This window comes from Coregonus lavaretus (assembly GCF_964263955.1).
Source record: "Coregonus lavaretus genome assembly, chromosome: 17".
Taxonomy (NCBI): Eukaryota; Metazoa; Chordata; class Actinopteri; order Salmoniformes; family Salmonidae; genus Coregonus; species Coregonus lavaretus.
The window spans coordinates 35,952,106-35,975,732 of NC_140004.1; the positions used below are offsets into that span (position 1 = coordinate 35,952,106).

The 23,627-nt window shown below is 47.0% G+C and overlaps 1 protein-coding gene across 1 annotated transcript in view; it reads right to left on the reverse strand.

Annotated features, from left to right (window-relative positions):
- LOC311144385 (G protein-coupled receptor kinase 5-like) overlaps positions 1 to 23,627 on the reverse strand; it is a gene marked incomplete at its 3' end in the record, with an annotated part of 54,598 nt that overhangs the window by 17,851 nt on the left and 13,120 nt on the right. Inside the window, 2 exon segments of the mRNA XM_084180401.1 lie at positions 810 to 922; positions 1,190 to 1,285. Of these exon segments, the coding sequence (XP_084036527.1) occupies positions 810 to 922; positions 1,190 to 1,285 (209 nt within the window).

The window sequence follows — 23,627 nt, forward strand, 5'->3', positions numbered from 1 at the left end:
AGTCTGCCAAAAAGCCAAGGGGGCGTCTCCATTTCCCTTCAGCTAACCCCTAGGGGTAACAATTGGGAAGCTCATTCTGTGTGCGTGTGTGTGTGTGTAGTTGTGTGTGTAGTTGTGTGTGTGTGTGTGACAACGCATACAGAGTTTTGCCAACAATAGCCAATCATAATTCGCCAGCAATCACACATACCCCCCTCCCTCCCTCTGCACTGACGTCAGAGGAACCACAGGGACCCCAGGCACATTCCTTCCTTCCTTCCCTCTCTCTCTCTCTCTCTTTTTTCCCTAGCTTATACAGTATAGGCACATGGACACACTCTCTCTGTTTCTCTATAAAAAAATATGACCCCACAAGATATCTGATTTCATTGTCTCTTCTTTCTCATAACATTGTGTTTTTATTTTAGATCTAGTGTGTGTGACTACAAAAATGCATGTCTGCTGCTGCCCCATTATTTTGTGTGCGCGAGGGTAGTTTCCCTCAGAGCGTGATGGTCCTTTTTAGGTTGATGGGAAGGGGTAGGGGGGGTCTGACCAGAAACAATCCTCTCATCCAGTCACATGGTCCTGGGGAGGCTGCTGGCCATTGTTGATATTGGGTTTGGATGGTTTCTTCTCTACAATCTAAAACCTGTCATCTGAGACACATTGTGTCACTGAATAAAGGGGAGGCTGTTAGTATAATCACTACTCAATTTGATTGTCTTCTCTCAGTCAACTGAACATGATTAGTACTTTTTTGAGATAGTGTTTAATCCAAGTGAGTGCATTTAAAAGTGTGTGTGTTTTTGTGTGTGTGTGTGTGTTACCATGGCGTCCAGTAGGTGGATGCATCGCAGCAATTCAGGTCTGGTCTCACAGTAGAGGCGGAACAGCAGTCTGCCGATGGGCTGCTTCTCACACAGGCTCATGTAGTCCCGATCTGCCAGAAACACACACACACACACACACACACACACACACACACACACACACACACACACACAGAGACAGACAGACAGACAGACAGACAGACAGACAGACAGACAGACAGGCAGACACAAAAACAAAGACACAAAAACACACACAGACACTAGTATAAAAATTTGGATAGACCTAGGCACGTTTACAAACACTGACAACACACCAGTAAGGTGGCACGCAAGTTATACTTGCAAAAACACACACAGACGCAGACACAGTAATGTACCGATGCTGTTGCCCAGCTCAGTGCACTGGCTGATGTGGGGGAAGCGGAGGATCTCCTTCCATTTCTTACTCCTGCCTTTCCGCTTCCCTCCTCCACCTGCGGAAAGAGAGGAGAGAAGGGAGGAGGGGGACAATCAACTACAATACCAACAACTGAGGATCTGTGCTTACACACACTCACACACACACACACACACACGCACACGCACTAACAACTGAGGATCTGTGCTTACACACACACCAACAACTGATATGTTCTACGCTGAGGCACACACACAGTTTCTGAGGGCACAAACACACACTATTAGTTTCAGTATGGGAGAATGAGAGAAAAAGATAGAGAGCTCTGCAACTGACAAATGAGTGCAGCTCAGGGCCCTGAATTAACTCATAGGCATTGTGATTATGTATCATTTATACATTACATCTCACTTCCTCTCCAAATCCCTTTTCTCTCTTTCTTTTGCTCTCTCCGTTTTATTTTCTTCCTCTGTGTAACGCTCCGGGGAATGTGGCCATCCCGAGGCAGAACAGTGTATGTGTGTGTGTTTAACAGAGAATACAATCCCAGCCAGTCAGATTCCCGTCGGAACATAGAGCTTGGCCAAAGCAGATTCCATCACTAAATAACCCTGAATATGCTTCCAGCATAGGGCTCTCTCACACACACACGCATCAACATCAGATGATAAACCATGTTTGCTACTGAAAATGGTGCTAATGTTCACTAGGTTTGCCCTTCCCTGTCTCACACTCACATTGTTTGGGATAGTCTGGCATGAGAGTGATGGAGAGGGATGGAGAGAGAGAGAGAGAGAGAGAGAGAGAGAGAGAGAGAGAGAGAGAGAGAGAGAGAGAGAGAGAGAGAGAGAGAGAGAGAGAGACAGAGAGACAGAGAGACAGAGAGACAGAGAGACAGAGTGGTAGAGGAGAGAGCGAGGGCTACAGACAGACGGACATCTTTAAGCAATAATCCAGGAACGCTCCAACAAGTATGTAATGTGTTAACCACTCACTGTGTGTAAACGCTTTAGCAGCTTTCACATCCTTTCCTAACCCCCCCAACTCTTTCTTGCACACCGACTGCTGCCACAGACCCTCCCCTCAAGCCTCAGTCTAACCTGGGTTAAACAATGGGCCTCCCTCCTCCCCTCATTCAACCTCACTGAACTGACATTGACTTGATAGGTGAAAGCTATGTAGTGGAACCGTTGCGGAGGTAAGCCTTTCAGGCAACACATGCCCTGACCAGGAAAAACTGAGAGGCTATAACTAGGAGCCAGAGATTTTCCTGGTTGGGTCACATGGTCTCCAACGATGGAATATAATGGAGATGTAACTCCAACAAGTCAACAGGTGTAACTAGTGAATTATTAACCCTGATCTTATACATCCTAAAATAACTATTGGGCCTTAGCAACAGTAACTATGACATTCTTACCCCAGCGCACTTCCCTAGCTACATTCACACATCTTCTCAGAGAACAGAAATACGACACTTTATGATTCAATGGGGAAAATGAATGAATAAGTGACAGACAGGTGAGACGCAGTCAGGCTTATCAGAAAGCTGGGCTGGTTAGAGCAAGAGACTATGGTGGACATCATCTCATATATGGTAAACATATGGTCTACGAGGCTCATAACTGAAAGAGGCCCATCAAATAGAGAATTACAACATGTCTGATTCTCTCCCCTTCTCCACAGTGTTTTCTCGTTCATTCCCTTCATGGATTTACAATGAATAGACAACGGTTCCACTACATAGCTTTCACCTATCAAGTCAATGTCAGTTCAGTGAGGTTGAAGGAGGGGAGGAGGGAGGCCCATTGTGTAAGAAAGACAGTCCATTACATCAATACACCATTTAAAAATCCCTAACCACGTTTCCATCCACAGTTTTTATGTGAGTAAAGTCATACTGTATAAAAAATAATCACGACAGCTGTGATGGAAACAGGTCGTTTCAGTACAATTCTATCAAATACCATAAGATAATTTGTTCGTTCAACATAGTGGGATCTTTTTGTGTCAGTAAAATGTAATCTGCAAGAAATGGTGGGGGAAATGCCTTTATGTGTAAATGTAGATATAGTAACCATCATATCAAAGTAAACTTGGAGTCACGCGATGATATGGTGTGTGGTCCTCCTCCCACTATGACTTGGGAAACCATGCAGTTTATTAGGCTACAGATTAAATAAATTATGAACTTCACAGGGTGGTGAAAGTGCAGGGTGATCTTGATGCTCCTTTCTAATAAATATCGAGGGTCTTATTCTGGTGACATGATGATTGACGCTTGACTGACAAATACTAATATTCTCGCTCTTATCCATCATCGTGTAGGCCACCCTACCCGCAGAGCCTACCCACACTCAATCTGCCAGCTGTTGGCTACAGTGCATGCGCCAAGACCAGAGTAGGCACATTTGCTATTTAACGCAACAGTTTTTCTGACAAAACTATCGTTAGAGTTGAAAATGCGATGGAAACACATTGAATTTTAGATTTTTATTTGGTACATGACAATTAAACCGAAAAAGTACATTTTGTGTGCACTATGTCATCACACACTGACTTTTACTCGCAACAAGTCAGTTTGATGGAAACACACCACTCGTGGGAAAATGCTCATATTATCTTTATGCAGATTTTTGAATATTCGCATGAAGATCTGTCGCCAGTTGGATGGAAACCTAGCTATTGAGGAGAAGTGATTAAGTGTATACGTCAGGGAGAAGTAGACATGTAGACATTGAGGAGAGAAGAGATTATTTATGTGAAGGGTCAATCTCAGGTCAATGTTATTGTGTCTAAGCAGCTTGGTCCTCCACCCGGTCTTTCAATACAACACGATGCTGCTGTTACACTGTAACACAAGTGTTACACTGATGTTATACTAGGGAAATTGTGTTTCCATAGCTAGGGCTGGCACTGAGGACTTGTGAAGAGCAGAATAAACAACCTCTGCATAATCAAAACAGTTGCTTTGTGAGAAGATGTTAAAGTTCAGAGCTAGCCATTGTTATGTAAATGCAGCTGAAAAGTACCAGTGGCCTGTCTTTGGCCCCAGGTGAGAGCAGGTCCACCGGAGCCATGACCCAGTCAGACACGGGTGTCGGCCTGCGTAGATGTAAACAGAAAAGTCTGAGCCTTTTGGGTAAAACACCAGGTAAATCATGTATGGATGTACTTGACCACAGTACTCCTTCTTCTTCCCTCTGCATCTACTGTACCAGAGGTGGGCAAACTTTTTGGCTTGATTTCGAAATTCAGCGGAGGGCCGCACAGATTTTTGGAGACCTATTTATTTGCGGTCCAGAAAAAAGGGCAATTACTTGAAAAATATAGGTAAATCATAATTTCTACGTCCTTTCTATCTTGGTTTAGACATTAAAGAGTGACCTGGAGTGTTTTCTTAACCCATAATAATAAGAACCCCCCCCCCCCCAAAAAAACATAATATAGAAATATTTGTTTTACTCAAACTTCCAGCGGGCCGGATTGAATGGGCTCGCGGGCCGGATTCCGGGCTGTAGTTTGCCCACCCATGTACTATACCCTATTCTCTCTCAGTCTCTCCCTTCCTCTCTCAGTCTCTCCCTTCCTCTCTCAGTCTCTCCCTTCCTCTCTCAGTCTCTCTCTTCCTCTCTCAGTCTCTCCCTTCCTCTCTCAGTCTCTCCCATCCTCTCTCAGTCTCTCCCTTCCTCTCTCTGTCTCTCCCTTCCTCTCTGTCTCTCTGTCGCTCCCTTCCTCTCAGACTCTTTCTTCCTCTCAGACTCTCCCTTCCTCTCTCGGTCTCTCCCTTCCTCTCTCGGTCTCTCCCTTCCTCTCTCGGTCTCTCCCTTCCTCTCTCGGTCTCTCCCTTCCTCCCTCTGTCTCTCCCTTCCTCCCTCTGTCTCTCCCTTCCTCCCTCTCTCTCCCTTCCTCTCTCAGTCTCTCCCTTCCTCCCTCTCTCTCCCTTCCTCTCTCAGTCTCTCCCTTCCTCTCTCGGTCTCTCCCTTCCTCTCTCAGTCTCTCCCTTCCTCTCTCGGTCTCTCCCTTCCTCTCTCGGTCTCTCCCTTCCTCTCGGTCTCTCCCTTCCTCTCTCGGTCTCTCCCTTCCTCTCTCGGTCTCTCCCTTCCTCCTTCTCTCTCCCTTCCTCTCTCAGTCTCTCCCTTCCTCTCTCAGTCTCTCCCTTCCTCTCGGTCTCTCCGTCACTCCCTTCCTCTCAGACTCTCCCTTCCTCTCAGTCTCTCCCTTCCTCTCAGACTCTCCCTTCCTCTCTCAGTCTCCCCCTTCCTCTCTCAGTCTCTCCCTTCCTCTCTCAGTCTCCCCCTTCCTCTCTCAGTCTCCCCCTTCCTCTCTCAGTCTCTCCCTTCCTCTCTCAGTCTCTCCCTTACTCTCGGTCTCTCCCTTCCTCTCTCGGTCTCTCCCTTCCTCTCTCGGTCTCTCCCTTCCTCCTTCTCTCTCCCTTCCTCTCTCAGTCTCTCCCTTCCTCTCTCAGTCTCTCCCTTCCTCTCTGTCTCTCCGTCACTCCCTTCCTCTCAGACTCTCCCTTCCTCTCAGTCTCTCCCTTCCTCTCAGACTCTCCCTTCCTCTCTCAGACTCTCCCTTCCTCTCTCAGTCTCCCCCTTCCTCTCTCAGTCTCTCCCTTCCTCTCTCAGTCTCCCCCTTCCTCTCTCAGTCTCTCCCTTCCTCTCTCAGTCTCTCCCTTCCTCTCTCAGTCTCTCCCTTCCTCCCTCTCTCTCCCTTCCTCTCTCAGTCTCTCCCTTCCTCTCTGTCTCTCCATCGCTCCCTTCCTCTCAGACTCTCCCTTCCTCGCAGACTCTCCCTTCCTCTCGGTCTCTCCCTTCCTCTCTCGGTCTCTCCCTTCCTCTCTCGGTCTCTCCCTTCCTCTCTCAGTCTCTCCCTTCCTCTCTCAGTCTCTCCCTTCCTCTCTCAGTCTCTCCCTTCCTCCCTCTCTCTCCCTTCCTCTCTGTCTCTCCATCGCTCCCTTCCTCTCAGACTCTCCCTTCCTCTCAGACTCTCCCTTCCTCTCTCGGTCTCTCCCTTCCTCTCTCGGTCTCTCCCTTCCTCTCTCGGTCTCTCCCTTCCTCTCTCGGTCTCTCCCTTCCTCTCTCAGTCTCTCCCTTCCTCTCCGTCGCTCCCTTCCTCTCCGTCGCTCCCTTCCCCTCAGACTCTCCCTTCCTCTCTCGGTCTCTCAGTCTCTCCCTTCCTCCCTCTCTCTCCCTTCCTCTCTCAGTCTCTCCCTTCCTCTCAGACTCTCCCTTCCTCTCAGACTCTCCCTTCCTCTCAGACTCTCCCTTCCTCTCTCGGTCTCTCCCTTCCTCTCTCGGTCTCTCCCTTCCTCTCTCGGTCTCCCCCTTCCTCTCTCGGTCTCCCCCTTCCTCTCTCAGTCTCCCCCTTCCTCTCTCAGTCTCTCCCTTCCTCTCTCGGTCTCCCCCTTCCTCTCTCGGTCTCTCCCTTCCTCTCTCGGTCTCTCCCTTCCTCTCTCGGTCTCTCCCTTCCTCTCTCGGTCTCTCCCTTCCTCTCAGACTCTCCCTTCCTCTCAGTCTCTCCCTTCCTGTCAGACTCTCCCTTCCTCTCTCAGACTCTCCCTTCCTCTCTCAGTCTCCCCCTTCCTCTCTCAGTCTCCCCCTTCCTCTCTCAGTCTCTCCCTTCCTCTCTCAGTCTCTCCCTTCCTCCCTCTCTCTCCCTTCCTCTCTCAGTCTCTCCCGTCCTCTCTGTCTCTCCATCGCTCCCTTCCTCTCAGACTCTCCCTTCCTCGCAGACTCTCCCTTCCTCTCGGTCTCTCCCTTCCTCTCTCGGTCTCTCCCTTCCTCTCTCGGTCTCTCCCTTCCTCTCTCGGTCTCTCCCTTCCTCTCTCGGTCTCTCCCTTCCTCTCTCGGTCTCTCCCTTCCTCTCTCGGTCTCTCCCTTCCTCTCTCAGTCTCTCCCTTCCTCTCTCAGTCTCTCCCTTCCTCCCTCTCTCTCCCTTCCTCTCTCAGTCTCCCCCTTCCTCTCTCAGTCTCCCCCTTCCTCTCTCAGTCTCCCCCTTCCTCTCTCAGTCTCTCCCTTCCTCTCTCAGTCTCTCCCTTCCTCTCTCAGTCTCTCCCTTACTCTCGGTCTCTCCCTTCCTCTCTCGGTCTCTCCCTTCCTCTCTCGGTCTCTCCCTTCCTCCTTCTCTCTCCCTTCCTCTCTCAGTCTCTCCCTTCCTCTCTCAGTCTCTCCCTTCCTCTCTGTCTCTCCGTCACTCCCTTCCTCTCAGACTCTCCCTTCCTCTCAGTCTCTCCCTTCCTCTCAGACTCTCCCTTCCTCTATCAGACTCTCCCTTCCTCTCTCAGTCTCCCCCTTCCTCTCTCAGTCTCTCCCTTCCTCCCTCTCTCTCCCTTCCTCTCTGTCTCTCCATCGCTCCCTTCCTCTCAGACTCTCCCTTCCTCTCAGACTCTCCCTTCCTCTCTCGGTCTCTCCCTTCCTCTCTCGGTCTCTCCCTTCCTCTCTCGGTCTCTCCCTTCCTCTCTCGGTCTCTCCCTTCCTCTCTCAGTCTCTCCCTTCCTCTCCGTCGCTCCCTTCCTCTCCGTCGCTCCCTTCCCCTCAGACTCTCCCTTCCTCTCTCGGTCTCTCAGTCTCTCCCTTCCTCCCTCTCTCTCCCTTCCTCTCTCAGTCTCTCCCTTCCTCTCAGACTCTCCCTTCCTCTCAGACTCTCAGACTCTCCCTTCCTCTCAGACTCTCCCTTCCTCTCTCGGTCTCTCCCTTCCTCTCTCGGTCTCTCCCTTCCGCTCTCGGTCTCTCCCTTCCTCTCTCTCTCTCTCCCTTCCTCTCTCTCTCTCCCTTCCTCTCGGTCTCTCAATTCCTCTCTCGGTCTCTCCATTCCTCTCTCGGTCTCTCCCTTCCTCTCTCTCTCTCCCTTCCTCTCTCTCTCTCCCTTCCTCTCTCAGTCTCTCCCTTCCTCTCTCAGTATCTCCCTTCCTCTCTCAGTCTCTCCCTTCCTCTCTCAGTCTCTCCCTTCCTCTCTCGGTCTCTCCCTTCCTCTCTGTCTCTCCGTCGCTCCCTTCCTCTCAGACTCTCCCTTCCTCTCAGACTCTCCCTTCCTCTGTCGGTCTCTCCCTTCCTCTGTCGGTCTCTCCCTTCCTCTCTCGGTCTCTCCCTTCCTCTCTCGGTCTCTCCCTTCCTCTCTCGGTCTCTCCCTTCCTCTCTCGGTCTCTCCCTTCCTCTCTCGGTCTCTCCCTTCCTCTCTCGGTCTCTCCCTTCCTCCCTCTCTCTCCCTTCCTCTCTCTCTCAGTCTCTCCCGTCCTCTCTGTCTCTCCGTCGCTCCCTTCCTCTCTGTCTCTCCGTCTCTCCCTTCCTCTCAGACTCTCCCTTCCTCTCTCGGTCTCTCCCTTCCTCTCTCGGTCTCTCCCTTCCTCTCTCGGTCTCTCCCTTCCTCCCTCTCTCTCCCTTCCTCTCTGTCTCTCCGTCGCTCCCTTCCTCTCAGACTCTCCCTTCCTCTCAGACTCTCCCTTCCTCTCTCGGTCTCTCCCTTCCTCTCTCAGTCTCTCCCTTCCTCTCCGTCGCTCCCTTCCTCTCCGTCGCTCCCTTCCTCTCCGTCGCTCCCTTCCCCTCAGACTCTCCCTTCCTCTCCCTTCCTCCCTCTCTCTCCCTTCCTCTCTCAGTCTCTCCCTTCCTCTCAGACTCTCCCTTCCTCTCAGACTCTCAGACTCTCCCTTCCTCTCTCGGTCTCTCCCTTCCTCTCTCGGTCTCTCCCTTCCTCTCTCTCTCTCTCCCTTCCTCTCTCTCTCTCTCCCTTCCTCTCTCTCTCTCTCCCTTCCTCTCTCTCTCTCCCTTCCTCTCTCGGTCTCTCCCTTCCTCTCTCGGTCTCTCCCTTCCTCTCTCGGTCTCTCCCTTCCTCTCTCTCTCTCCCTTCCTCTCTCAGTCTCTCCCTTCCTCTCTCAGTCTCTCCCTTCCTCTCTCAGTCTCTCCCTTCCTCTCTCAGTCTCTCCCTTCCTCTCTCGGTCTCTCCCTTCCTCTCTGTCTCTCAGACTCTCCCTTCCTCTCAGACTCTACCTTCCTCTGTCGGTCTCTCCCTTCCTCTGTCGGTCTCTCCCTTCCTCTCTCGGTCTCTCCCGTCCTCTCTCGGTCTCTCCCTTCCTCTCTCGGTCTCTCCCTTCCTCTCTCGGTCTCTCCCTTCCTCTCTCGGTCTCTCCCTTCCTCTCTCAGTCTCTCCCTTCCTCTCTGTCTCTCCGTCGATCCCTTCCTCTCTGTCTCTCCGTCGCTCCCTTCCTCTCAGACCCTCCCTTCCTCTCAGACTCTCCCTTCCTCTCTCGGTCTCTCCCTTCCTCTCTCGGTCTCTCCCTTCCTCTCTCGGTCTCTCCCTTCCTTTCTCGGTCTCTCCCTTCCTCTCAGACTCTCCCTTCCTCTCTCAGTCTCTCCCTTCCTCTCTCGGTCTCTCCCTTCCTCTCTCGGTCTCTCCCTTCCTCTCTCTCTCTCCCTTCCTCTCTCTCTCTCTCCCTTCCTCTCTCTCCCTTCCTCTCTCTCTCTCCCTTCCTCTCTCGGTCTCTCCCTTCCTCTCTCGGTCTCTCCCTTCCTCTCTCGGTCTCTCCCTTCCTCTCTCGGTCTCTCCCTTCCTCTCTCGGTCTCTCCCTTCCTCTCTCGGTCTCTCCCTTCCTCTCTCAGTCTCTCCCTTCCTCTCTGTCTCTCCGTCGATCCCTTCCTCTCTGTCTCTCCGTCGCTCCCTTCCTCTCAGACCCTCCCTTCCTCTCAGACTCTCCCTTCCTCTCTCGGTCTCTCCCTTCCTCTCTCGGTCTCTCCCTTCCTTTCTCAGTCTCTCCCTTCCTTTCTCAGTCTCTCCCTTCCTTTCTCGGTCTCTCCCTTCCTCTCAGACCCTCCCTTCCTCTCAGACTCTCCCTTCCTCTCTCGGTCTCTCCCTTCCTCTCTCGGTCTCTCCCTTCCTTTCTCAGTCTCTCCCTTCCTTTCTCGGTCTCTCCCTTCCTTTCTCGGTCTCTCCCTTCCTTTCTCGGTCTCTCCCTTCCTCTCAGACTCTCCCTTCCTCTCTCAGTCTCTCCCTTCCTCTCTCGGTCTCTCCCTTCCTCTCTCGGTCTCTCCCTTCCTCCCTCTCTCTCCCTTCCTCTCTGTCTCTCCGTCGCTCCCTTCCTCTCAGACTCTCCCTTCCTCTCAGACTCTCCCTTCCTCTCTCGGTCTCTCCCTTCCTCTCTCGGTCTCTCCCTTCCTCTCTCGGTCTCTCCCTTCCTCTCTCGGTCTCTCCCTTCCTCTCTCGGTCTCTCCCTTCCTCTCTCAGTCTCTCCCTTCCTCTCCGTCGCTCCCTTCCTCTCCGTCGCTCCCTTCCCCTCAGACTCTCCCTTCCTCTCTCGGTCTCTCAGTCTCTCCCTTCCTCCCTCTCTCTCCCTTCCTCTCTCAGTCTCTCCCTTCCTCTCAGACTCTCCCTTCCTCTCAGACTCTCAGACTCTCCCTTCCTCTCAGACTCTCCCTTCCTCTCTCGGTCTCTCCCTTCCTCTCTCGGTCTCTCCCTTCCTCTCTCGGTCTCTCCCTTCCTCTCTCTCTCTCCCTTCCTCTCTCTCTCTCTCCCTTCCTCTCTCTCTCTCCCTTCCTCTCTCTCTCTCCCTTCCTCTCTCGGTCTCTCCCTTCCTCTCTCGGTCTCTCCCTTCCTCTCTCGGTCTCTCCCTTCCTCTCTCAGTCTCTCCCTTCCTCTCTCAGTCTCTCCCTTCCTCTCTCAGTCTCTCCCTTCCTCTCTCAGTCTCTCCCTTCCTCTCTCGGTCTCTCCCTTCCTCTCTGTCTCTCAGACTCTCCCTTCCTCTCAGACTCTCCCTTCCTCTGTCGGTCTCTCCCTTCCTCTGTCGGTCTCTCCCTTCCTCTCTCGGTCTCTCCCTTCCTCTCTCGGTCTCTCCCTTCCTCTCTCGGTCTCTCCCTTCCTCTCTCGGTCTCTCCCTTCCTCTCTCAGTCTCTCCCTTCCTCTCTGTCTCTCCGTCGATCCCTTCCTCTCTGTCTCTCCGTCGCTCCCTTCCTCTCAGACCCTCCCTTCCTCTCAGACTCTCCCTTCCTCTCAGACTCTCCCTTCCTCTCTCGGTCTCTCCCTTCCTCTCTCGGTCTCTCCCTTCCTTTCTCAGTCTCTCCCTTCCTTTCTCGGTCTCTCCCTTCCTCTCAGACTCTCCCTTCCTCTCTCAGTCTCTCCCTTCCTCTCTCGGTCTCTCCCTTCCTCTCTCGGTCTCTCCCTTCCCTCTCTCAGTCTCTCCCTTCCTCTCTGTCTCTCCATCGCTCCCTTCCTCTCAGACTCTCCCTTCCTCTCTCGGTCTCTCCCTTCCTCTCTCGGTCTCTCCCTTCCTCTCTCGGTCTCTCCCTTCCTCTCTCGGTCTCTCCCTTCCTCTCTCGGTCTCTCCCTTCCTCTCTCGGTCTCTCCCTGTCTCTCCCTTCCTCCCTCTCTCTACCTTCCTCTCTCAGTCGCTCCCTTCCTCTCTCAGTCGCTCCCTTCCTCTCTCAGTCTCTCCCTTCCTCTCTCAGTCTCTCCCTTCCTCTCTGTCTCTCCCTTCTTCTCTCGGTCTCTCCGTCGCTCCCTTCCTCTCAGACTCTCCCTTCTTCTCTCGGTCTCTCCCTTCCTCTCTGTCTCTCCCTCCCACTCTTTTTCTCTCTCAGTCTGTCTGTCCATCAACTGCCTCTTTCTTACCTACCCTTCTCTCACTTTTCCTCCCTCTCTTAATCTCTCCCTCTTTCTTAGTCTCACTCTCTTTTAAGTGTGATTCATCCCCACTGAATAATCACTATCACATGTCGACTTCTGACCAGTTACTGAGCTGCACTGCTGCATTCATGGCCAATCAGTGATCTCTTTCCCTTCTGCTGGCCAATCAATTATCTCCATCTTGGGTCATTTGAGGTCGCAGGTTTATAACTTGTTGTTTATTAGATTAACAACCTTCCCGTTGTTTCATGGTAGAGAAAATACATTCTGGTTTAGCATTCACATATCTGAGACGCAGTAAAGAATGGTGCATTTGAATTGGGGAACTTAAACAGAGTTTGTACTCATTCGATGTGCAATTGTCCGGAGTCAAATGTATTGTTTTATATTTAGCATATCAGTCCATAGTTTTTGCAAAGAAAAATCGAAGGACCACATAAATAGATTTCTATGCATCGCACTGCTAGCTGTGCCACTAGAGATCCTGGTTCGAATCCAGGCTCTGTCGTAGCCGGCCGCAACCGGGAGACCCATGGGGCGGTACACAATTGTCCCAGCGTCGTCCAGGGTAGGGGAGGGAATGGCCGGCAGGGATGTAGCTCAGTTGGTAGAGCAGGGCGTTTGCAACGGCAGGGTTGTGGGTTCGATTCCCACGGGGGGCCAGTATGAAAAATAATGTATGCACTCACTAACTGTAAGTCGCTCTGGATAAGAGCGTCTGCTAAATGACGTAAATGTAATACAAAAGAACCATAAACTTGCCCTTTAAAAGTCATTGAGAAAACCTACTGATCAAAGAACAATGAACAAGTGTGTCTGTGGGCAAATGAAACCTGAAATGTATCTGAGTGACTTTTACTTTGGTGTTCAGCTGAAACTAACAGGGACAAGGCCTGTGTGTGTATGTGTGTGTGTGTGTGTGTCATTGAAAGAAAGCATTTATAACTGCTTAGCAAACTCTAGCAGTGCAGTTAATTGTTAGCAGTAACAAACAGTCTTAGGAGGATCCCATCTAAGAGTACAGGTGATGGATACTATAAGTCTTAAGAAACAGCAGAACCAGGGACTAACACTTAGAATATTACAAGCACGCCAATACTGCCATCGAAGAGAGCCCAAACTAAATAGTGTGTTGAGGGGTGGGATCCATGAATTCACTTCACAGATTCCAAACAACATTAAAACAATGACCAAATCAGACGCACACAGAGCATCACAGACACACAGAGAGGAAGCTATTGGGGGGTCCCACAATAGATTACACACTAAAGTGTGACAAAGAGACTTTAAAAGACATTACCAGTATAATTACAGTGTATAGTATATGTCATTTCAGCATGAAATTAAACTACATGAGTGTAACCAAAGAATGGTTTCAAACTAACATCCATTCTGGGAACAATTTTTTTTTTTTTTACAGTAGCAACCTCACCAGGAGTGTGAATAGCATTCAATGCTACCTACCACATATAGACAGGAAGACAAAATAACCTTTCTTTTCATGATAATAAGTCTGCACCATAGTGGGAGCAGAAAACATGACCCCATTACTTTCACATGAGTTATAATTTTATGTTACTTCCATGGCAGACGGCCATTGCTGCTTAATGAAGGGGAAACATTGACATGAACATTCCAAGACCGTCTGCAATGGAATGCATCTGGCACTGTGTGATAGTGCTAGGGCCTTTGTGGAAATTATGTGAAACTATAATAAATGAATATGCTCCTATTTCTAACCATAGTATAATGTTTAAGTGAAGTAAAAGCCTGTGTCGGGCAGCACAGCGTCTGGGTTCGTTACTGTAGCTTTCTGTTTGACAAAGTTGGCTTGTAAAAGTATGAATAGAGTCATAAAAGTATTGTGTAAACTTTCTCCTCTCCCCTTTCTCTCTCTCCCTCTCCCTCTCTATCACTCTATTCTGTCGCTCCCTTTCTCACAGTGTGTTACTCTCTCACCCACTCGCTCTTACACACACATAAACTCACACATTCCGGTGCGAGCTCATTGCGTACAGGAACCCGTCAGTGTAATTTGTTCCATGCGGGTCATGCGGGCTACTCCCTTTGTTTCATGTTTCTGGTTTAAAGCTCTGACATCATCAGCGCGAGCCGAGCAAAGTAAAAATAATGTCAGAGAGAACTATATCCGTCTGAAGAGAAACCAGGGGGTTACAGTCATCCTACACACGTGTGCAGTATTAGAGAGGAGGGTGTGTACTGTTATCCTACTGTCCTGAGCGAAAGGGAACTTTGTGAAGTGTGTGTGAGAGAGAAAGTGAAGTTTGAGGAGTATATTGCGAGCGCGGAGAGCTTCACTGTGGCGATGAGCTCATCCTGACTACGTGGGCTGGAGAGGCCAGGAGAGGCCTCGGGCACAGTGGTACTGTATTGGATCTGTCACACACACATTACCAAAAAAATAACATAGTTGCGGCAACACAATCAACACAATACAGACCTCACAATCTAATAACGTAAAAGTGATAGCTAGAAAACCACATCCTGACATTTTAGACCAGGGGAAGGCAACTAGATTCAGCCGCGGGCCGTTTTTTTCTGAGCGGATGGTCAGGGGGCCAGAACATAATTATAATAATTTGTGCAAATTGACAACAACTAAGCCCCCCCCCCCCAAAAGTTCATTTTTAGCTGTATTCCTGGTGATTTCCTGGTGACTGCATGTGCTACCATAGAAATATAATTAATATAACGGACATCCCCATTCAAGTCAATGATGGCATAATGGGTGGACTGCAGGCTATTGTGAGTGTACCAATAGGAGCAAAGCAGGAAGTAAAAGCAGGAAGTGTAACCATCAATATAGATGCGGTAAAGAGGTCACTCAAACTCGACCAAAACAATGGATTTGCTATGGAAACACGTGGGGAAAAGGGCCGTGGGGGGAAAATCCAGTCTCCTCATTGCCCCCCTGAAAAATGTCTGTATGCAAGCTATGCTAATCAGCTTATACGAATGGGAGTTAGCAATTAGCATTCACTTCTAAACCTGAAAAGGGACAACTTCTATGTTATGCTGCGAAAACAGCCAAATATATCCAAATCGGACTTAAGTAACCACATTGTAGGCTCATTAGAATACATACAGTGCCTTCAGAAAGTAATCACACCCCTTGATTTCTTTCACATTTTGTTGTGTTACAGCCTGAATTTAAAATGGATTACATTTAGATTTTTTTGTCACTGGCCTACACACAATACCCCATAATGTCAAAGTGGAATTATGTTTTTCGAAATGTTTACAAATTAATTAAAAATGTAAGCTGAAAAGTCTTGAGTCAATAAGTATTCAATCCCTTTGTTATGGCAAGTCTAAATAATTTCAGGAGTAAAAATGTGCTTAATAAGTCACATAATAAGTTGCATGGACTCACTGTGTGCAATAATAGTGTTTAACATGATTTGTGAATGACTACCTCATCTCTGTATCCCACACGTAAAATTATCGGTAAGGTCCATCAGTCGAGCAGTGAATTTCAAACACAGAGACCAGGGAGGTTTTCCATTGCCTCGCAAAGAAGGGCACCTATTGGTAGATAGAAACTATTGCATCACAATACCAGGCAGCCATTGCGAGTGTACCCATGACTTTACCAGTCTAATTACCAGGGTTAGAGGTTCCAAGCCCGTTCTATTCATTCTAGGCAACTGAAGACTCGTTTGCAACAATAGTTTGTTTAGAGTCCATGTTACCGCAGAAACGGACTCAACCGCACGAATGCCAGGCCGTCCTGTCTTCAGTCAGCTGTTGTTTGTTTTATGATGGTTATTTTATTTTCATGACATTCTTCATCCGTAACCATCGGTTACACAGTTATATGGTAATTGTGCCAGCCCTACTTGATAGTCAGACAATTGGTAGTAAATAGTGTGCATTGTGTAAGGTCCTGACCTGACCTCTGCATCGTTGGGAAGGGCTCGTAAGCAAGCATTTCACGTAAGAAAGTCTACACCCGTTGTATTCGGCGCATGTGACAAATAAAATGTTATTTCATTTGACAGAACCCAAGGCCCAATTCATTCCCTGTGTTGAATGACAGTGGGCTAATACAGCTGAAAGACAGTGGGCTCCTTCAATGTTCATTGAAGGAAGGAAGGCACATTGTTGTTCAGTTCCATTTCTGTTCCAGTTCCCTTGGCCCTTAACCCTTCAGTTCCCCGATGTGAACCATTGAGACCATTAGGTAACTATGTCAGGTACTGAACCAAACGCCCAGCAGTAGGGCCATAAGCAGAGCTATAGGTCAAACTATCATCATAATGTCACCACATTACTACAAACCATAACGATCCAGTCCTTTCCCTGGGCAGCACTGTGAGGAAGACATGTTGGTGACTCCTTCTCACAATCAGGATGCAAACACTGTTTTATACTGAACAAAAATATAAACGCAACATGCAACAATTTCAAAGATTTTGCTGAGTTACAGTTCATATAAGGAAATCAAACAATTTAAATAAATAAATTAGGACCTAATCTATTGATTTCACATGACTGGGCAGGGGCGCAGATATGGGTAGGCCCATCCACTTGGGAGCCAGGACAACCCACTTGGGAGCCAGGCTCAGCCAATCAGAATGAGTTTTTCCCCACAAAACTGATTTATTACAGACAGAAATACTCTTCCACACCGCCACCCCCTCCGCCCTCTGAAGAAGCTGGATGTGGAGGTCCTGCACTCTAAAAATTAGGGGTTCAACAAGGGTTCTTCTAAGATCCTCACAGTTCTTCGAAGAACCTTAGGGTTCTTGGCATTGAAAATGGCCCCCAAAAGGTTAATCGAGGAACCTCCTTAGTTGGTGGGGGTTCATGCAGGAACCTAATTGCCCAACTGAAACATTTGGATTTGAAAGGACAGCAGGCACTTCACTGAAACATTTAAAGAACTCCTCATTTAAAGTAAGGTTTGTCCCTTGTATGATCTAAATTGATATTGTTTTATGATGATACCATCTATCTTTTCATATTTGTGCAAATCTTTCTAAAACAGAAATTGGACACAATTCAATGGATATCAATCAACAAAGAGGTAAGAATATGTAGGCTATAAGAATATGTTGAAGGTTAGCTGTATTGGGTGCAGATGACTGAACTGCTCACTTTTATGTCTGTGTCTGCAGGTATACAGACAAGGAGGCATACAAAGGTATGTCAATTGGTATTGGTATGTTATGCTGATCACATTTACCATCCTCCTCCCTTACCTCTTCAATGAATACCCCATAGGCCTCCACATTATTGACAAGGTATGTGAATGAAAACCATTATCAAAACAGTTTTTTTCATTCACATTCACCACATAAACCAAGGTATGAATACTGTTGTGTGCATGTTTTGTTAATCATCTGTATAATTATACTTTTTGGGATTCACAGACCACCCTCCCTACACCTCTGATGAATATAACAGGAAACCTGTTCGATAACCATGCACTGTAAAGTCATTCTGGCTATGGATACGGAGAACATCAACACATTAAGTATGAAAATGTATGCACTCACTAACTGTAAGTCGCTCTGGATAAGAGCGTCTGCTAAATGACTAAAATGTAATTAACATCAACACGCCAGAGGATATACCCATTGGACTTGGGGCTCTGCTGGGAGTTGACCTCATATTTAGATTTTTTTATTCTGCTTTGTCACTAAAATCATAATAAACACTGACAACTAAAATGTTGTTTTATTGTTGTTATTGTTACAGTGGCTTGCGAAAGTATTCACCCCCCCTTGGCATTTTTCCTATTTTGTTGCCTTACAACCTGGAATTAAAATGGATGTTTTGGGGGTTTGTATCATTTGATTTACACAACATGCTTACCACTTTGAAGATGCAAAATATATTTTATAATGAAACAAACAAGGAATAAGACAAAAAAACGGAAAACTTGAGCGTGCATAACTATTCACCACCCCAAAGGCAATACTTTGTAGAGCCACCTTTTGCAGCAATTACAGCTGCAAGTCTCTTCGGGTATGTCTCTATAAGCTTGGCACATCTAGCAACTGGGATTTTGCCCATTCTTCAAGGCAAAACTGCTCCAGCTCCTTCAAGTTGGATGGGTTCCGCTGGTGTACAGCAATCTTTAAGTCATACCACAGATTCTCAATTGGATTGAGGTCTGGGCTTTGACTAGGCCATTCCAAGACATTTAAATGTTTCCCCTTAAACCACTTGAGTGTTGCTTTAGCAGTATGCTTAGGGTCATTGTCCTGCTGGAAGGTGAACCTCTGTCCCAGTCTCAAATCTCTAGAAGACTGAAACAGGTTTCCCTCAAGAATTTTCCTGTATTTAGCGCCATCCATCATTCCTTCAATTCTGACCAGTTTCCCAGTCCCTGCCGATGAAAAACATCCCCACAGCATGATGCTGCCACCACCATGCTTCACTGTGGGGATGGTGTTCTCGGGGTGAAGAGAGGTGTTGGGTTTGCGCCAGACATAGCATTTTCCTTGATGGCCAAAAAGCTCAATTTTAGTCTCATCTGACCAGAGTACCTTCTTCCATATGTTTGGGGAGTCTCCCACATGCCTTTTGGCAAACACCGTGTTTGCTTATTTTTTCTTTAAGCAATGGCTTTTTTTCTGTCCACTCTTCCATAAAGCCTAGCTCTGTGGAGTGTACGGCTTAAAGTGGTCCTATGGACAGATACTCCAATCTCCGCTGTGGAGCTTTGCAGCTCCTTCAGGGTTATATTTGGTCTCTTTGTTGCCTCTCTGATTAATGCCCTCCTTGCCTGGTCTGTGAGTTTTGGTGGGCGGCCCTCTCTTGACAGGTTTGTTGTGGTGCCATATTCTTTCAATTTTTTAATAATGGATTTAATGGTGCTCCGTGGGATGTTCAAAGTTTCAGATATTTTTTTATGAGCCAACCCTGATCTGTACTTCTCCACAACTTTGTCCCTGACCTGTTTGGAGAGCTCCTTGGTCTCCATGGTGCCGCTTGCTTGGTGGTGCCCCTTGCTTAGTGGTGTTGCAGACTCTGGGGCCTTTCAGAACAGGTGTATATATACTGAGATCATGTGGCACTTAGATTGCACACAGGTGGACTTTATTTAACTAATTATGATACTTCTGAAGGTAATTGGTTCCACCAGATCTTATTTAGGGGCGTCATAGCAAAGGGGGTGAATACATATGCATGCACCACTTTTCCGTTATTTTTTTCATTTCACTTTTTGGACTATTTTGTGTATGTCCATTACATGAAATCCAAATAAAATCCATTTAAATTACAGGTTGTAATGCAACATAATAGGAAAAATGCCTAGGGGGATCAATACTTTTTCAAGGCACTGTATGCATATTATTAATAATAATAATAATAATAATAATAATAATATAATAAAAAGGGGGGGGGGGGGGGGGGGGGTAGTTCAAACATTTACCCCAAAAGGTTCTTCAAAAGGTTATTTGAGGATCCATTAAAATAGGTTATTTGAAGAAGGGTTATTCTAATAATTTATAGGGGTTCCCCCACAGTTTCAATTTGAAGAACCCCTAAAGGATACTCCTGGAACCTTTATTTTTACAGTGTGGGCTGGCGTGGTTACACGTTGTCTGTGGTTGTGCCAAATTCTCTAAAACCAAGTTGGAGGGGGCTTAACACATAAGAAATTAACATTAAATTATCTGGCAACAGCTCTGGTGGACATTCCTGCAGTCAGCATGCCATTGCATGCTCCCTCAAAACTTGAGACATCTGTGGCATTGTGTTGTGTGACAAAACTGCACATTTTAGAGTGGCCTTTTATTGTCCTAAGCACAAGGTGCACCTGTGTAATGATCATGCTGTTTAATCAGCTTCTTGATATGCCACACCTGTCAGGTGGATGAATTGACAAATAATAAAATGCTCACTAACAGGGATGTAAACTAATTTGTGCACAACATTTTAAAGAAATAAGCTTTTTGTGTGTATGGAACATTTCTGGGATCTTTTATTTCAGCTCATGAAACATGGGACCAGCACTTTACATGTTGCCTTTATATTTTTGTTCAGTGTAATACGAGATGTCGGAAATAATAATATAGCCAACCAAATGTCGGAAATTATAAGCAGAAACGTGTCTAAATTAGGGGTGTCGGCTGGTAGCTTAGTGGTTAAGAGCGTTGTGCCAGTAACCGAAAGGTTGCTGGTTCTAATCCCTGAGCCGACTAGGTGAAAAATCTGTCGATGTGCCCTTGAGCAAGGCACTTAACCCTAATTTCTCATGTAAGTTGCTCTGGATAAGAGCGTCTGCTAAATGGCTAAAATGTAAATGTAATAGCTAGGGCCAGGAGTTTTTTTCTGGTCATGTGAGCTGAGCAGGAAAAACTCTGGACTGACCAGTCCCGTCTAGTTATAGCCGGAATATGTAACCTCACCTGACTAGGAAAACTCCTGGCTTTGCTCATAAACAATTAATGAACACAGAAAGGAATGACTTCCACTGAGTATACAAAACATTAAGAACACCTGCTCTTTCCATGACAGACTGACCAGGTGAAAGCTATGATACCTTATTGATGTCACATGTTAAATCCACTTAAGTCAGTGTAGATGAAGGGGAGGAGACAGGTTAAAGAAGGATTTTTAAGCCTTAAGACAATTGAGACAAGGATTGTGTATGTGTGCCATTCAGAGGGTGAATGGGCAAGACAAAATGTTTAAGTCCCTTTGAAAAGGGTATGGTAGTAGGTGCCAGGCATACCGATTTGTGTCAAGAACTGCAACACTTCTGGGTTTTTCACTCTCAACAGTTTCCTGTGTGTATCAAGAACGGTCCACCACCCAAAGGACATCCAGCGAACTTGACACAACTGTGGGAAACATTGGACTCAACATGGGCCAGCATCCCTGTGGAACGCTTTCGACACCTTGTAGAGCCCATGTACCGACGGATTGAGGCTGTTCTGAGGGTAAAAGGGCGGGGGGGGGGGGATGCAACTCAATATTAGGAATGTTTTTTACACTCAATGTATGTTCCATGCAATACACGTGCTGCTACAACTTAAAGCTGTGGTCACCAAACTTTTTTGAGTTGAGATCACTTTGTGAGTCCAAATGCAAGCTGAGATCTGCCGTATAAAAAAAATAAACATGAACCTATTTAAAAACAGTACTGTAGTAATGAGGTGTGTGCAGTAGGCTATAGGCCAAAAACATTTTCACAGCATATTGGCTTTGCTTGAATTGCCCTGCCAATGCATTCTTCTCAGACCATTTTTATTTCATATTTAAACCTTTTAGGTAGGCTATAATAATAATAATGATAATAATATGCCATTTAGCAGACGCTTTTATCCAAAGCGACTTACAGTCATGTGCGCATACATTTTTACGTATGGGTGGTCCCGGGGATCGAACCCACTACCCTGGCGTTACAAGCGCCATGCTCTACCAATTGAGCTACAGAGGCTATATGATCACACCGGTAATATATCAGTTGTTGTATTACTTGTGAGGCACAGCTGAGTGAGCATACATTAAAAAAAAATCATTTTATTTTACTGGGCTGATGGTGCCTGCATCTGAAGGTCAGTCTCAGAGGAGGGAGAGAGCAGCAGACTCTGAGGGTCCTCCTCTCAAAATCACTCCGCTCTCCCTTTCCTCCGTTGACACTGACCAAAAAAGGGACACCGTCTTCCAGCTGATGGCGAAACTCGAGCTGCACCGCATTATTTCTACCTCGCGCACAAATTAATATTGTTACTCCTATGACCAGAGAAAGTGAAATATTCCTAGATATTTTTAAAAGTCTCAAGCCGCAAATAATAACGCAAGCCTATCGATACACTTTCCTACTCATTCATTACAGCTGAAGTGCTTGTTGTAGGGCGAGTGGAAGTAGGGAAAAAGCGCATTTTATGGCTAGAAGGTGTTGACAATGCTGAGTAAGAACTTAAACATGAACTCACACATAAAAACAGCAGCTCTTTGCTGTATTCGTTGACAGTCTCTCTCTAGTCATGGTTTTAAAAGTTTAGAAATCTCAGTATCAGCTTTGCTGTAACTTTCTTTTACGCCTGCTACATTGCTGCAGACATGGTAATCTGAGCCATCCGATTTGCCAGTGATAGGTCTATAGTGCACTTGATTTGCTCCTCACGGGCCTGCCAGGAAGCCAGAGTTTGTACCTTCAGACATATGAAATAGTTCAAAATGGGAACACGCATTTGGTGATCAACTAGGAATGGCCTGAGTGTAACAACTTTTATCTCTTCATGAGTTTCGTGGCGTCTTGTAAACGAACGGTGATGTTATAAACAGCTGTCTGTCTGAGGGCTCTAGCTGTCGGTCTGTTAACGCAGGCCTGCCTAGAGATCTCTCTGACAGAGGTGGTCAGACCGGTCCCTGACCTCACAACCACTGAGCTCTGATGATCTCTTACGACACTGTTTGTTTGTGTGTGTGTGGACGTGTTTAATTATACTTGTGGGGACTTAAGAATAAACTAACACAAATTGTACCAACTGGGGACATTTTGTTAGTTCCTACAAGTCAAATGCTATTTCTAGGGGGTTTAGGGTTAAGGTTAGAATTAGTGTTAGAATTAGGTTTAGGGTTAGGGACAATAGGATTTTGAATGGGACTGAATTGTGTGTCCCCACGAGGTTAGTTATACAAGACTGTGTGTGTCTGTGTGTGTGTGTGTGTCTGTGTGTGTGAGAGAGTGAGAGTGAGAGTGACAGTGAGAGTGAGAGAGAGAGAGAGAGAGAGGTGTGAGTGTTTGCGAGAGAAAGAGTGAGAGTGTGTGTGGGGGGGGGGGGGTTACACTTCCTGTTTGGGAAGAGTCAGGTGTCACAAGCTTCCTGTTATATAAATATACCACACATTAAAATGTGAGAAAACATAATCATCACCCGAGCTCACACTGAGGGCACACTGGGTGACACATGCTATACATCTACAGGAGAGGAACAGAACAGTTCACCAGCACTAGGCCTACTCTGAATCCTCCAATAGGAACAATGGTGCAGACTAAACCTTTGACCTGATCCAATCTTAGGTCAAAAGGTGAAATAGGGGGCGTTTATATTTGTCCTGTTTCACACTTGTACACGTGCATATCCTCTACAAGTGTGTGGTGAAATGGAAATAATTTTTTTGCATATCCCATTCCCCCTGAGACACCCTCAGAGAGTGCGGTCATGGCATGAGATCACCCAGATAGCACATTAGGTTCCTTGGAAGTTGTGGGAATGTACGTTTTTGGTTTCCCATTGGTTCTGGGAACAAAGCCATAAGTTTCCTGACCGTTAAAACAGATTTTTTTTTTTTTTATGTTGTAGGAATGAAAGTGCAAATTTTACCTGTTCTGGGAACATACATTTTTAGGTTGCAGGGAGGTTCTGAGAATGTTTTACTATGGTTCCCTGAAAGTTTTCCTGGGAGGTTTTATTAACGTTCTGAGAATGGAAATTCAGAGTTCTTTTAAGGTAATTAAATAATGTTCTGAGAACATGTTTAATTTAGTATTTTAATAACACTAGCTTAGGTTATCTGTTTTGAACCCTTAGCACCGATATGACACATGGAAATTCATTTGCTTAGGCATTAATAATGCAACCAATTTAATTTTTTATTATTGTGACATGGCATCAATGAGATTTGAACCTACGATCTTCTGTTCTCTATTCCTGAAATTAGTCCACTGCGCCACCAGGACAGAACTAGCGTTCCATGTTTTTTTTTACTCATACAAAGCTGGTCATTTCTGTCTATTCAGACAGACCCCATTTCAAAGGTAACAAGCCACAGCCAACACACCTGAACACACTTAAGAAGATAGAGGATAGAGAGTT